Genomic DNA, 15888 nt, shown 5'->3' with positions numbered 1-15888 from the left:
ATTTTGGATGTTGCTACAGCAACTTTCCTTGGAAATTCCTCAAAACAGAGAAGCAAATTAGAATTCTTGCTAGCAGCAGAGTGATTAGAACAGAGGACCAGAGTATAATAAAAAAATACGTTCAGACTAGCAAGCTAGATTAGGTCTGATAATGAGTGGGTTGAGCCCAAACTCAGCTCGGATCAATTTATGAAGTGTTAAAAGCCCAACTTGAACTAGGCCTGTCAAATCCATGCTCAGTCCAACTCAGAAAAGCCCATTTCAGTTTAATACTCACATTCAATAGAAAATTAAAACTCATTCACTTAACACATATACAATCACACTTCTAATAAACAAACAAATAAATGCGCAATCATTCAAACTAAATTTTTTTTTTTTAATAAAGCAAGAGAATTTATAAAAGGAATATCTCTGTCAATAAATTGAATTATCCGACTAAACAAGAAGACATGCAAATAAACGTAATATGTTTAATATTTTTTATAACAAAAAACATATACTAAATAACAAAAGTACATAACTAATTATTGCTAAAACATTATCATATAAAATATCATATAAATAAATTTCACTATTACTAATTATTGCTCAAACATTATTATATAATTTTATTTTATATAATTATCCATACTCTTATTCATTATCATACGAAATAATATTTATCCATACTCTTATTCATTCAGCTAATGAAAAAAGATCCTTACCCGGACTCATACTCGATAAGCTACCGCAAAAAACCTTATCTATATCCGCCTTACCGAATATGGTACGGGTAGGGTAAAAAGTTAAAAGTGTATCATTGACATCCATATGTTAAGAGCTTTTTGTTTGATACCAGATTAAATGCTGCTAGTTCTCTATCACAACATTATCTTTTACATGAGGCCCAGACATAATAAAAGAAAAAATGAAAACAATAATTGATCTTATAACCATCCCTGAGGAATGAAATATATAAACCAATCAATAATGTTAATCAAATATTAGTGTATATCTATACAACCAACCTCTTCTCCTTTGGCAAACTTCTCAATCAACATCTCCATCATTTTCTTATACATCGGCATATAATGGTCATTAATCATGCTTTTTGAGAACCTAATTCTGCTATACAACTCCCGAGGTGTCTCATAAATTCCAACCCCGCATTCCTCTGTAATTACACTTGCATCGACCTCCTCCTCACCTGTGCTTTCACTTGCGCAAGGTGGCAACACGACCATGTGCATAATCCTCCCGGGAGGGTAGAACCTCTGCTGGCCTTCTGGAAGGATCTGTGCCTGGGTCTGGTCTGACGAGTGGGCCCCTTCATCTACTGCTTCTTTTCTCACCTCGTTCTCTTCTTCTATTATTTCTTTCGCAACAGCAGCTTCGGCCTCACGGGTCTTCTTTTCAGTCCCTTCTAAATGAAGTTCTTTCTCAAGCTCGTACCAGAGTTCCCCTTCGGTAATTTCACCAACCGAGGAAACCATAGTTTCTTTATTTTGCAGTAAAGGGGTGTCTTCTTCTGTGCTGTCTTGATCTTGATTAGATGCTTTCGCATTATCAGATTCTAGTTCATCCTCAATAGCTATTGTTTGCTTGTCTGGAGAAGAAACCTTAAAATTCTCTTCTTGAATTACGATTGTTTCAGAAGTTACTGTCAGTTGAGTTATAATATTTTGATTTTTAGTAGGATCGATGATTGGTGAACCAGGGCCCATGGTACGCCTCCGCCTACCAATGCACGACCATGATGATAATGCTGTATGGGTCTTCGCCACAACTTGTGCTACATTTTGAGCTCCTTTCATCACACCCTAAAATTATAGCATAAGAATAAATCAAAAGCTTCAGGCATTTGTTATGAACTGGTACCAGTTCAGAACCTGCAGCTTATGGTACCAGTACAAGTGATCTCACTGCAAAACCAGCCAGTGGCAGCACTATCGATAATATGAATGGTACCAAAATCTAATAATGGTACAGAAAGATGAATAATACCTGTGTTTTGGTGGAGACGGGTCGCAAGAGCAGCCGGGCCCCAGCTACCCGTTCTCGGGCAGTGGAGATCGAAGGGAGACGAGAACCAAGTGCTGAGGCTGACCGGTAAACAACATTTAAAAGTGGAGTTTGTTGAACCTGATCTCTAAGATCATTTATCCAAGAAGATGCCGTCACCTGAGGTTTACAAGATGCAAAAAAAATTACATCCTTTTAGAAATAGAACAGAGAAAATAGAGCAGCTTTCGGTAGATTGAAAGATACCTCACAGCGAAGGTCATCAATAGAAGCTGTTGAAAAGGTCGGTACAATGTCGGCACCGTTTACAATTGCAGTGATAAATTGTTTGCCTGATTCGGCCAGGTCCCAAGTCATGCATGCAGCTGGTACAATCAAGAATTTTCATCAACTTTTTTCAAATTTCAAGGGAAGTAATAGAATGAATTTTATCATTCTGTGAAGAGCAGTACAGTACCAGGTGCAAATGCAACACAAGTGGTGGAGAAGAATTCCTTGTGTTCTCGCAAAATGTACGTTAGCAGTGCAGCTGTACCACCTCCTAACGAATGTCCCACAATCTGACGATTGGTAAAAAGCACATTGTCAACACTTTGCAAAGATAGATTATAGATATATGTATAATAAAGAAAAAAACATTAATTAAAAAAGAAAATAAGCGCTTCAGATGTTATAACTATACCAATATGGTAAACAGCACAAACCATGGACATAAAGTAGTCTTGTTCATGTTTCGTTACCTACATGATTTTGCTGAAAATTATAAGAGTGAGGCTATGGGACTATGCTTAGCACGGATTGGTCTGTGCTATGGATAAATATCTTCATATGAAATTGTACTTGCAGACCTAAATTTTATATTTTTTAGAATTTTTTTACTATTTTTTTTACAAGTAGAAAATCACTACACTTGAATGGTCTAGAATTTTTAGATCAAGTGGTTTCCCACCTATCTAAAAAAATAGTAAAAAAATTCTAAAATTGTAAAATTTTACAGACCATTCCGTGCTATGCATAGTAACATACCCTCACACAAATTATAATTACATAATTAGGAAAAAAAGGTAGAACGAAAGAAAAGAAAATTGATGCACCTTTATTTTGTAATCAGGGTTCTGAGACAAAGCAATTTGTAGACAGGGAATTGTGCATTTTGCAATCCAGCGGGCCCCAGCAACCATGCCACAGTGTGCATAACCCAGCACAAGTTTGGTGACACCCCCCTGGTCCACCAGTGAGTGGTGGAACGGAACTACAGCACCAGTTGCTGCAGTCAGTGTGTCCTTCATACTGTGGGTTCCACGCACCAAAAGCAGGAGGCTTTTTGAACTCTCATCCCTCAGTATTGCAAAAGCTGGTTTCAGTATCTAGATAAAAAAGAAAAATTAGATCAATTACCCCAAATTTCATCAGATTTGTACCAGCAACTCTGTGAAGAATTGAATGAAATCAATAAACAATCCCCAAGTCTCTTTTAAATTCTAACTTAAAAGACCCATTACTACACCCTTTTTTTTGCAAACTTAGAAACCAATATTCAAATCTAATTGGATTAATCTTAATTCATTGTCACTAAATGACAAGAGACATGGCCAAGAAGTGTCATAATTTAATGACCCACTTTGCAAATTATCCAATATAAGTGGGTCCTAGTTGTAATGCAATTTTTCATGTAGTGTAATGATCCAAAAGGAAAAACTCCACTAAGATAAAAGAAACATAATTATATATGAAAAGTTTAAAACAACACTTACGCACCCCCGCCTTGGACTCTTGGAGGAGTGCATCCTCTTTAGAGTACCCAGCCAACTCCAGAAAAACTGGAAATGGTTTCTTAGAGAAGAGGTAACAAAGATCTATTAACCTCCTCAATTCAATCAATTCTAGCATCATATCGTGGCCTTCGAGTTCTTTGCAATTGCTTCCTGCGTATACACTCGCTACATGTACATTTCCCTTCAAGGATAAAAAAATGATAGATTATGTCAAGAAGAAAATTTCATATAAACCCAAAAAAAAAGTAAAATTATAGACCCATTGTCTTCAAAAGATGACCAAACTATCCCTCTTTCAGTCTTTCATTTTTTTTTTATTGTTGTTACATAACTAATTTTTTGGTATCTTTCATTGGGTATATTTGATGCATGTTTTGGGGGTATGCATTTTATAAAATGACCAAAATGACCTTACATGAACTTGAATCCTCTTTCATTTTAACTAAGAAGTATATATAAATTTTTTACATTACAATTCACCAATTATATATATATTAGATGACCAAATTATCCCTCTTTCAGTCCATTTTTTTTTGCTTGTTACATAACTAAGTTTTTGCCTTTTGGGTATCTTCCATTGGGTATATTTGATACATGTTTTTGGGGTATGCATTTTACAAAAATGACCAAAGCAACCTTTACATGAACTTGAAATCTTCTTTCATTCTTTCTCTTAGAAGTATATATAATTTTTCTTACAGTACAATTCACCAATTATATATATTAGTTATGAAAGACAGCTATTTCATGAAATTGTACCTTGCTTTGTTGTCAAACTATAAATCAAATAGCCTATAAAGAAGGAAACTTTATTGAAATCCAAATCAATAAAGAATGAAACTCTATTGATAAATAAAATCAGGTATGATTAATCAGATTTAAGATCCAAATCAAAATCCAACAAAAAAGCCTAGCTTGATCCTAACCTGACGCCTCATGAGATACTTAATTCCAAACGCAAGATCCCCAATTGGCCACTTCCCAAGGGTTTCGCCATATGTAAATCTAAGCGTCTCCGCCAGAGTCGCCACCGCTTCTCTCCAATTGGCCGGGGCTTGCGTCGGTCGTCGCGTCGGCTTTCTCTTGCGCCACCCTCCGACAACCTTCTCCGGCGATTCTGGATTTAACAACCTCCGAGTGAACATGAAGTATAGCACAATCGCCATTCCAGCAGCCGTAGCCACTGTAGCTGTTCCCATTTGGAATTTTCCCAATTTTTTTTATTTTAAGGAATTTTCTCAACTTTTTTCGCCATTAATGGAGCTCTGAGCTTTGAGGAGAGAGAGGAGAAGTCTCTTTCTTCGGGCACTCACAGATTATAATTGATAGAAAGAAGATATTTATATATGTACGTCAGATATTCTACGATTGTTTACTATTTAATAACGTTGCATGTGTGTTTATCGTTTAAGTTGCCACGTCGGTGACTTCGTAAAGAATTCTATTACTAAGGTAACAGAATATTTATGTTTGAATCTGGACCGTTCAATCAGTAACCGCACGACTATTGAAGTTGTTACGTGCATTCCACTTCAGACCGGAATGGCCCAGATCTCGATTGGACGGCCGTGATTTTAACAGAAATATTCTATTACCTCAGACGATATCGATTCCTTCGAAAAGATTACAGGTCAAGTTTGTAGTTGCGAAAGACTTACGCTTAGGTTAGACGATGGGTGTTTGGTGGAGTAAAATAAACGCTAACACGAGGGTATTTTTGTAAAAGGAGACAGTGGGTGAAGGGTGTTTGAATTGTAGGCATTATTCCTTTTTTAGGAATATTTCCGAAATTTTTGTTGCATATCCTCATTTAAAAACAAATTATACATATGCCCTCAATTTTATTTTATTTTTATAAAAAGATGCCCCAACCGTCGAGATTACATGCTACTGTAGCAGAACCGCCGCTGTTGTTACAGTGTTTTTTTTTTTTTAAATTTAAGATGTATAACTAGAGGTGCTATCGGGTCGGGTCGGGTCCGGGTACTATTATATTTGAATCCGGATCCTGAAAGTGTTCGGGTCCAAATTTCGATCCATATACTTATTTATTTCAAATCGGGTCGGGTCCGGATCCGGATACCTATCTACCCATAGATATTTCGGGTCCAGTCTTTCGGTTCCGGGTAGATAGATACCCGTAACTTGTTTGTGGATTATCGGGTCCGGTTCGGATACGGGGCGGTTCCGGATCCAGAGCGGGTATAGGTCACAACTCCAAAGTATTCGAGAAATTATTTACATTTAAATATAATTATAATTTCTTAAACATCTCATATAATAAATCATTACAATATAAATTAAAAACTACTGCAAAATAAAAATTATACTATTAATTATGTTTATAAATAATAAAATATATCATGCTACATAGCAAAATAAAAATAATAACTCTAAATTATTAATTGGTTGTTGGTTGTTTGGAGTACTCATGGTGTAACAAAAAATATTGAATTCAGTTTTTTGTTAATAGCTTTTGAATTCAGGAGGATGGAGGAGATATAATTTTTAGAAAGTAAAATATTAGAGATGATGATTTTCTTTTTTATAATTAAAAAAAATCTATGAATTGAATGTAATAGAAGAAAAAAGGTATAAAATAAGCTAGTTATGGAAAAATAAATTTGGCAATCATGTGTCATGTGTCACATGTGTATAATATAGAACAAAAATTAAAGGGCGTAATTAAATGGCTAGTTAAGGATGTAATTAAAGGGTAGTGTAAAACAGTAGCATAAATTTGGTTAAGTTTTATCAAATTATAGCTCAGCTGAAATATATTATCTAACACGAAAACTTGATGCAGAGTTATTAATATATATTTTATCGGGTATTTATACGGATATCGGGCCGGGTCCGGTTATGGGTCGGATAATTAAATGATACCCATATCCTACCCATTACAGTATCGGTTCCGGTTCGGATCCGGGTCGGATATTAAATTATTAATTTTGTACCCATACCCATAATTTAATCGGTAATATTTTTTAAACCATACCCTATCCAAATTAATCGGATCCGGGTCGGTTCCGGATCGGATCCGGATAATCGGGTAAAAGTAGCACCTCTATGTATAACATATTATTAGTTATTGTAATAATCATGGTATAAAAAATAAAAAAATTCTCATTTTTGGGTAATTATTTGCAGTCCAAAAAGAGAATCATTTGCGGTCCAAAAAATCAGATAAATTCAGAAAAAAAATATGAAACAGAGTATAATTTTCTGATCATTTTTCAATAATTTTGTTTTAATCAAAATAGAAAAAAAATAATAACAATAATTATTATTAAAATAATTATTCAAATATTACAGTAATATTCATCAAAGCCACATTATTAATCATAGTAGGAATTATCGGTATCGGGATCGGGATCGGGATCGGGATCGGGATCGGTCCCGGCCGATACTGATACGGGATCGAGGTATCGGTTCAGGATTAGCTCAGGATCGGAGTTTTTTTTTTCTTTATGATTTGCTACGTGAGGATCGGCCTAGAATCGGATCGGAGTAGGCCGCGATACCGATCCGAATCGGTATCAACCGATTATTCCTACTATGTTATTAATTTATTATCGTTATTTTACAGTATAATAATACTTATTCCAATATATACTAATAGTATTACACTATTATCGTAATTGTTATTGTTGTTGGTAAAATGTTATTATTTCGTACCAGTGTCTTGTTGTTTAATGTTATTTGTTATACTTCCTACTACTATTTATCATTATCATCATTCACTACTGCAGTGATAATTCCTTAAAAATTAATCACAGATTATAGAAATAATATTTTGTTTATTTAGACAAGAAATAAATATAATAATTATTATTATTATCATAGTAATTAATAATAATTATTTATATAGACGTCACATCTTCAAAAATAAAACACTGTAGTTACAATAGAATCGGCAAAATCTCTGTTGGGGCATTTTAAAAACTAATTTTTAGGGTATTTTTGGATATTTTTTTATTTAATGTTGGATATGAATAAAAATTTCGGGGAATATTTCATATGTTTATTTTTTTTTAAGAATAATTCCTTGAAGGAATATAAAAAATAAACAAATATAGTACGAGGGTAGTTCGCCAACTTCAATTAAAAATATAGCAAAATATATGATTGTGTCGGAGATTCTCTTGTTGGTATACCACCTCTATATAATATTAATCAAAACTAAAATAAAAGAGGATGATCAATTATCATATCCTAACTTAAGTTTTGGGCTCGAGATCTAAATCTAGTGATTAAACTTAAAATTGATAGTTGGATGACTTAATCACTAAAAATTGATAGTTGGATGACTTTTAATATGTTCAACATGATTAACATGCAGCTAAAGATAAGCCGATTTTTTTATTTATATCCAAAAAAAATATAAATTTAAAAAACTAACCAAACTGCTTGTTTTTTTCAAAAACTATTCAAACCGGAAAAAAAAATTCCGGTTTCAATACCAATTTCCGGAAAAAAATTTCCGAAAATTGGATCCTAAATCCAGAATATTTGTTTCCGGATTTATGATTTCTTTTTTTTTTTCCTAAATCCGGAATAATTTTTTCCGGATTTAGGATTTTTTTTTTTTAGGAAATTTTTTTTTCCCGAAATTTTTTTTTTCATTTTTCAGTTTTTATTTATAATTTATTTATTTTTTGTATTGAAGTATTACAAATATTTAATATATTTTTTAAAAAATAGATGAAATACTATATAATTTGATTTATTCGAAAGACTGCTACAAATAATCCGGATCAACATTTTTCATGCCGGATTTTTTATGGCCGTAAGAAAAATTAATATAATATAATATATGTATATGTATAGGTATAAGTATATATAATATAATATATGTAGAGATGGGCTACGGTGAGTTGCGAAGTAAAGCGACTATTTTACTTCACGCTCATATTTTGCTATTTTAAAGTTCAAAACGTCGATCCGAACCGTTCATCTTGTTCTCCATATTGAAATGTGTTTGGAGACAAAATTTTACATTTTTTGAATTTTTTTACTATTTATTAAGAAATTTTGAAAGTCGCTGATCTGATGGTCCATAAAATTTTACTGTTTTTTACTTTTCACAGCAAAACAGCAATTTTCAAAAATGCTTAATAAATAGTAAACAAATTCTAAAAAAAAGTAAAATTTGATCTCCAAGCACATTTCAATATGGATTAAACATCTAACGGTTCGGATCGGTCGTTTGGACTTTCAAAATAAAAATACGGCGTGAAGTAGAAACGCGTTTTTACTTCGCAACTCACCGTAGCCCATCTCATATATGTATATGTATATATAATATAATATATATACATATATATACATATATTATAATATACATATACATATATTATATATACATATATATACATATATTATGAGTAAAGCTAGGCGTGTGACATGCTCACCAAGAAAGTTTGGTGAGCATAACTCCAAAAGTATATCGGATCGACGTCAAATGCCAAATCCAAACCGTTGAAATCCATGTACTTCATGAGTGATGCATATATTGTTGTTCGTACAATAATCTTTTACGTCTATTTGACTAATTTGCAAAAACATACAATTATTGAATTTTACGATTTCTTCTATTTTAAGAACATATAGGTCCAAGAAGAGAAAGAACTGCGATGAAATATGCTTGGACTGAAGAAATCACGAAGACTTTTATCAAGAATATAAAATGTAAATTCAAAAGATTGATAAAGTATGTGTGAGGTTGATCAAAGTGGGATAAAACGTTATGAACGTTTACAAAACGTTGGTAACGTTTTATAATGATCAGAAGCTTCAAAAATATCAAAAGAAAACCAAGTTATAACGTTAGAACGTTTTATAAAACGTTGTAACGTTTTACAAACGTTATAACGGTTATGAAACGTTGTAACGTTTAACAGGCTCAGAACAACTGAAGAACAGGTGTTCAGTATAAACTAGAAACGTTGGAACGTTTAGAAAACGTTATAACGTTTATAAAACGTTGTAACGTTTTATAAAACGTTGAGCAACGTTTTACTAAGCTGTCAGAGAATTAAAACCCTAAATCGCATTTGAATAAAACGTTGGTAACGTTTTATATCAAACAGCTCATTTTTGAGCTGCCACTATAAATAGATTGAGGGGATCACTTTCAAAAGGACCTTAGCCGACCCTAATTATTTCAAAAGTGATTTTCTGAGAGCTTAGAATCCACCATTGTTGTGAGAGCCTATAACTTCAAAATCTCTCAAGCAACCTCAACCTACTTCACCAATCTAGCTATAGATTAGGTTAGAGTAAGCTATTGAGTGTTTCTCTTGTGTTCCTAGATAATCGAGACCTTGTTCTCACCTCTTTGAGTTGGCCGTTTGACTTCCCGCTTGGTGTGTAAGGGCTCAACGGTTCACAAGTTGTAATCCTTTCGTATTGGGTAATAGGAAGGCGCACCTCACAAGGTTGCGAAGCCCCGGAGACGTAGGCCTTTGTTTTGCCGAACTCCGTTATCACCCCGCGTGTCAAATTTCTCTAAACTCATCTCTTTACTTTCAATTGCAATTTAATTTCAGTTTTTGAGCAATTAGAGGTGCCCCTTAGTGTAACAAAGTGGTATCAGAGCAAGTTACTCGAATTAAGACACACTTAATTGGAGATTAGATCAACTTGACAAATGACACCTTATAGATCCGTGAAAGAACCCCTAATTTTTGGTACTACTACCAAAAATTTCATGCATTGGAAGAAAACCATGATCAATTACTTGAATATCCTTGAGGTATGGTATGTGGTTGAACAAGGGTATACACCAACATACACAAGTGTAGCTACCGAGGGTTCAACCGATGCCAAAATTGAGACCATCGTTTCCAAACAAACCAAGAAAGACAATGATCTAGCAACCAATGCCATATTCAATTTGGTTAGTGAATCGGTAGCCTCACTCTTTGGTAGTGCATCAAGTGCGAAAGAAATGTGGGATGCTCTTGTAAACCGGTATGAAGGGAATACCCAAATCAAACGAACCAAAATAACCGGTTTAGAAGCAAAATTTGAAACCTTTAAGGTTGAAGATGGTGAAAGCATTGAGGATATGTATAATAGACTTATGCATATCCAAAATGAGTTTACCGAATTGGGAGAACCACTTTCTAACAATAAACTTGTAGGAAAGCTATTGAGGGTGATGCTCATGAGGGATAAATGGTCCGGGTTGGTGAGTGCTCTAGAGGCAATCCAAGGCACGCACGACACATTCACACCGGATGACCTCTATGCTCATTTTAGGAGTTTTGAAGAAAAACTTCGACAATCCGGTGATTTGAAGTAAAGCTCAAAGTCCAAAACCGTAGCTTTTCCGGCACAAAACCGAAACTTTCCAAGCTCCTCAAACACCCGTCTCTCAAATGATCAATTTATCAACAAAATTGATCATGAAACATTCAATGATGCTCTTCTCTTATCCAAGATGTTTCAAGGAATGCTTGATTTTGAAAGAAAATACAACAAGGAACGAGAAGAGAAGAACAAAAGGGTAATGTGTTTCGCATGCCATAGAGAAGGGCATTCCATTCAAACATGTTTCAAGCTATTTCCACAATTGAAGAACACGGATGGCGAAACACAACAAGATAGAAAACCAAGACAAAAGTATGACGGGTATAAGAAGAAGAAGGCCAAAGCTTTGCAAGCCTTGTTCTCGGATAGTGAGACGGAACAATCCGACACGGAATCGGATAATGAAGAGGAGATCAACCTTGCATTGATGGCAAGTGTAGATGAAGATTCCTCAAAGATTGACATAGACTCAATTATAGCTAGCAAGAACATCACCGATGAAACAACCATCAACTTTCTCATGGAGCTTGTTAAATCAAGGAATGCCAAGAAGGGAGATGAAGGAGTCAACACCTCAACAAACTTTGCTAGTGAGGTACATTCAACTCTTAGTCTTGATGGTTATGAGACCGAACTTGAATTTGTAAATGAAGGCGGTGAAGAATATAGTGGTGAAATTGATATTGAAAATTGTATCATCACAAATGAGACCAATAATGACTTGAATATGAATAGGTTAGATACCAATGATGCAAGCACTTTCAATAGTGAAATTCTAATGCACTATGATAATGAATCTAGGTTGAAATCACTCCTTGATGAGTCAAATAGAACCTTGGTTGAGAAGGAAGGTATTATCCAAAAATTAATTGCAAAAAATGACATGCTAGAACTTGAAAATAAAAAATTAAAAGTATCTCACTTAGGTGAAATAGGCATTTTAAAAGTTAAAGTTCAAACTTTGGAAACCGAAACTCGGGCATTGAGATCTCCTAGTGAATTATCAAAAGTCACTAGTCTAGATCCCTACTACGTGAGCAAATTGATAAATGATCAATCCTATTATAAAAATGATAGAGTTGGTCTTGGATTTGAGAAGGGTAAATCCTCACTTAAATCTAATCACATGCTAAGCCCTAAAGAAAAAGGGGAACATTCTCAAACTTCAAGTATTCCAAATGAAAAACTAAAGTTTAATTGTGAACAATATTCAAATTATCAATTCTTTACCAAAAATGGTTTGACTCCCTTGAACAAGGAGTCATCCAAATTGAAGTCCTCTCATGCCTCAAATGCTAATCAAGATAAAAAGTCACCTATTTATGCATTTAGATATAAGTATAATAAAAGAAATTTCAAGAACAAAAATACTTTTCAAAATAGTGATAAGAACATGTTTAATCCAAAGGGGTCAAACAAAACTTATTTCAAAGGACCCGATGGATGGTTTTATGAACTTAAAAATAAAAATGCTTTACAAAACCAAACTCAAAGAAATGGTGTAGCTAGAGATGTTCCCCAACATCACAATAGATTTAATTCTAACAAAATCAAAAGTGTTGCATTCAAAGTTGCAAATAGGTCACATGATAGTAATAAGAGTAGTGTATGTGAAGTGAAGTACCAATCCATTCTCAAACAAGGTTCTACTACACTTAAGCAATCGACTACAATATGCAACTATTGTTGTAAATTTGGCCACACTTCCTTAGAATGTGGATTTAGGAATGTAAACAACAAACATAATGTTGTTTGGGTTCCTAAATCTATTCTATCTTAGGTTCACACTTAATCTCCCCTAAAAGTTTTAAAATTGCCAAATACAAAGGGGGAGATTAAAAGCAAGGTATATGTTAGTTACTAACTCAATAATAACTAATATATACTTTGTAGGTGTGTTTGATTTCATCTCAAAAGGAAAGTGCTTGGATCATTGATAGTGGATGCTCACACCATATGACCGGTGACAAATCAAACTTTAAATTCTTAGAACCATATGATGGAGGTACGGTTACCTTTGGAAACAATCAAAGGAAGAGCTCTATTATTGGTATAGGCTCAATTGGTAACCAACACTTGACCATATCCAATGTATATCTAGTTGATGGATTAGACTATAACTTACTTAGTGTAAGTAAGTTATGTGATTCGGGATACTATGCCAAATTTGATGCTAATGCTTGTCACTTAGTTAGATCTTCGGATGATGCTCTAATCTATTCGGGTAAACGAAAGAAAAATGTGTATTACTTGTATTTTACTCATTTTGATTCCGGTGAAACTTGTCTAAGTGCCGTATCTAGTGGATCATGGTTATGGCATCGTAGGTTAGGTCATGTTTCAATAGATACCATTAAGAAATTGATCAAACTAGACCTTGTGCGTGGTTTACCAATACATAAATTAGAACTTGAAGGATTATGTGATGCATGTGTTCAAGGTAAATAAACCAAGAGTAGTTTTAAATCCAAAGACATGGTTTCAACCGATCAACCTTTGCAATTGTTACATATGGATTTATTCGGACCAATTAGTGTACCAAGTTTGGCCAAAAAGAAATATGCATATGTAATTGTAGATGACTATAGTCGCTTTACTTGGGTTTTATTCCTACAACACAAGGATGATGCAATTAGCAACTTCATTGAATTTTGCAAACGTGTTGAAAATGAAAAGGGGTCAAAAATCATTAGGATTAGAAGCGACCATGGGGAGGAATTTGAAAATGCAAAATTTGATCAACTTTGCTCTAAAAGGGGATACAAACATGAGTATTCGGCTCCTCGCACACCTCAACAAAATGTGGTAGTTGAGAGGAAGAACCGAACCTTAGTTGAGCTTGCCCGAACCATGCTAAATGAATACTCCTTACCCAAACACTTGTGGGCCGAAGCGGTAAATACGGCATGCTACGTGGTAAATCGCGTAAGCATAAGGACCATATTGAATAAAACACCTTATGAGCTATGGAAAGGGTACAAGCCTAAGATATCTCATTTTAGAGTATTTGGTTCAAAATGCTTTGTTCTTGATGAATCTCCCAAAGTAACTAAATTTGATTCTAAATCTATTGAGGGAATGTTTGTAGGATATTCAAATTCAAGTAAAGCCTATAGAATTTACATTCCATCTCAAAGAATTGTAATTGAATCCGTGCATGTTAAATTTGATGAAAATGCTAATCAAAAGGTCGAGAAAGGTATTGAGATTGTAGGTGTTGAAGTGCCAATTCTTGATCAAGATGAAATTGAGACAAGAACCGATACAATTGAGGATCAACCCGAGCAAACTCAACCCGAAATGGATGCAACCAACATTATCGAAACGGATCAAATAAATGAAGAAGCAACCAATAATGAGATGGATCCAATAGTTGAAGGAATGCAAACCGAAGAGATGCAACCTTCACCAATTGAGTATCAAATTCCTCAAGACCTAAGGGAAGTATCTTCTCATCCTCTTTCTAATGTAATTGGTGATCCTAGGGAAAGAGTTAAAACAAGATCCGAATTAAATCAAATGATTGGTCATTGTGCATTTGTATCTCATATAGAACCTAAAAATTTTAAAGATGCAAATATAGACCCAAATTGGATTTGTGCCATGCACGATGAACTTGCTCAATTTGAAAGGAACAAAGTTTGGGAACTTGTACCTAAGCCAAATGATAGAATGATTATTGGAACCAAATGGGTCTTTAGAAATAAAAAGGATGAAGATGGAAATGTAATTCGCAACAAAGCTAGGTTGGTAGCTCAAGGGTACAAACAACAAGAGGGTATTGACTTTGAAGAAACCTTTGCACCTGTAGCTCGTCTTGAATCAATTAGAATGCTTTTAGCATATGCCTCAAACAAAAATTTCAAACTATTTCAAATGGATGTTAAAAGTGCATTTTTGAATGGATTCATAGATGAGGAGGTGTATGTTAATCAACCTCAAGGCTTTGTTGATCCAACATTTCCTAATCATGTATATAGACTCACCAAAGCTCTCTATGGACTCAAACAAGCCCCTAGGGCATGGTATGGTAGATTAAGTTCCTTTCTAATTGACAATGAATTCATTAGAGGCAATAATGATACAACTCTTTTCACTAAGAAAAGAGATGGATCACTTTTGGTGGTGCAAATCTATGTAGATGACATAATTTTTGGTTCACCTAATGCGGCACTTGCCGAGGAATTTTCTTCTCTTATGAGTAGTGAATTTGAGATGAGCATGATGGGTGAATTGAACTTCTTCTTGGGGCTTCAAATCAAGCAACTCATGGATGGCACATTTGTGAGCCAAACCAAGTATGCGAAGGAATTGATCAAGAAATTTGGGATGACTGAAAGCAATACAAGCAAAACTCCAATGGCTACGAATGCAAATCTTGACTCGGATCCAAATGGCACATCGGTGGACATCACTCAATACCGAGCTATGATAGGTAGCCTACTCTATTTAACTGCTAGTAGACCCGATATAATGTTTGCGGTATGTCTATGTGCTAGGTATCAAGCAAATCCCAAAGAATTGCACTTGAAAGCCGTTAAAAGAATTCTTAAATATGTCAAGGGTAGTTTAAATTTGGGATTATGGTATGGCAAACAATCGGATTTAGACTTGATAGGATATGTCGATGCCGATTTTGCCGGAGACCGTATGGATAGAAAAAGCACAAGTGATACATGCCAATTTCTTGGTGGTTCACTTGTATCTTGGTCAAGTCGCAAACAAACCTCGGTTGCCCTTTCCACAATGGAAGCCGAGTATGTAGCGGCCGGTAGTTGTTGCACACAAATTC

At 34.5% G+C, this 15888-nt stretch overlaps 1 protein-coding gene across 1 annotated transcript; it reads right to left on the bottom strand.

Annotated features, from left to right (window-relative positions):
• Positions 1 to 923: 923 nt before the first annotated feature.
• LOC144554152 (uncharacterized) lies at positions 924 to 5075 on the bottom strand. Its single transcript, XM_078302412.1, has 7 exons — positions 4706 to 5075; positions 3763 to 3960; positions 3099 to 3371; positions 2462 to 2564; positions 2251 to 2369; positions 1987 to 2163; positions 924 to 1802 (listed from the first exon to the last, which is right to left on the bottom strand). Exons 1-7 carry the CDS (start codon positions 4976 to 4978, stop codon positions 987 to 989), a joined length of 1959 nt encoding a protein of 652 aa, XP_078158538.1. The 5' UTR covers positions 4979 to 5075; the 3' UTR covers positions 924 to 986.
• Positions 5076 to 15888: the final 10813 nt, after the last annotated feature.

This window comes from Carex rostrata, chromosome 5, assembly GCF_964058835.1.
Source record: "Carex rostrata chromosome 5, lpCarRost1.2, whole genome shotgun sequence".
Lineage (NCBI taxonomy): Eukaryota > Viridiplantae > Streptophyta > Magnoliopsida > Poales > Cyperaceae > Carex > Carex rostrata.
Note: the sequence above shows the minus strand (reverse complement) of the source record. Positions and strands in the feature narration are given on the sequence as shown.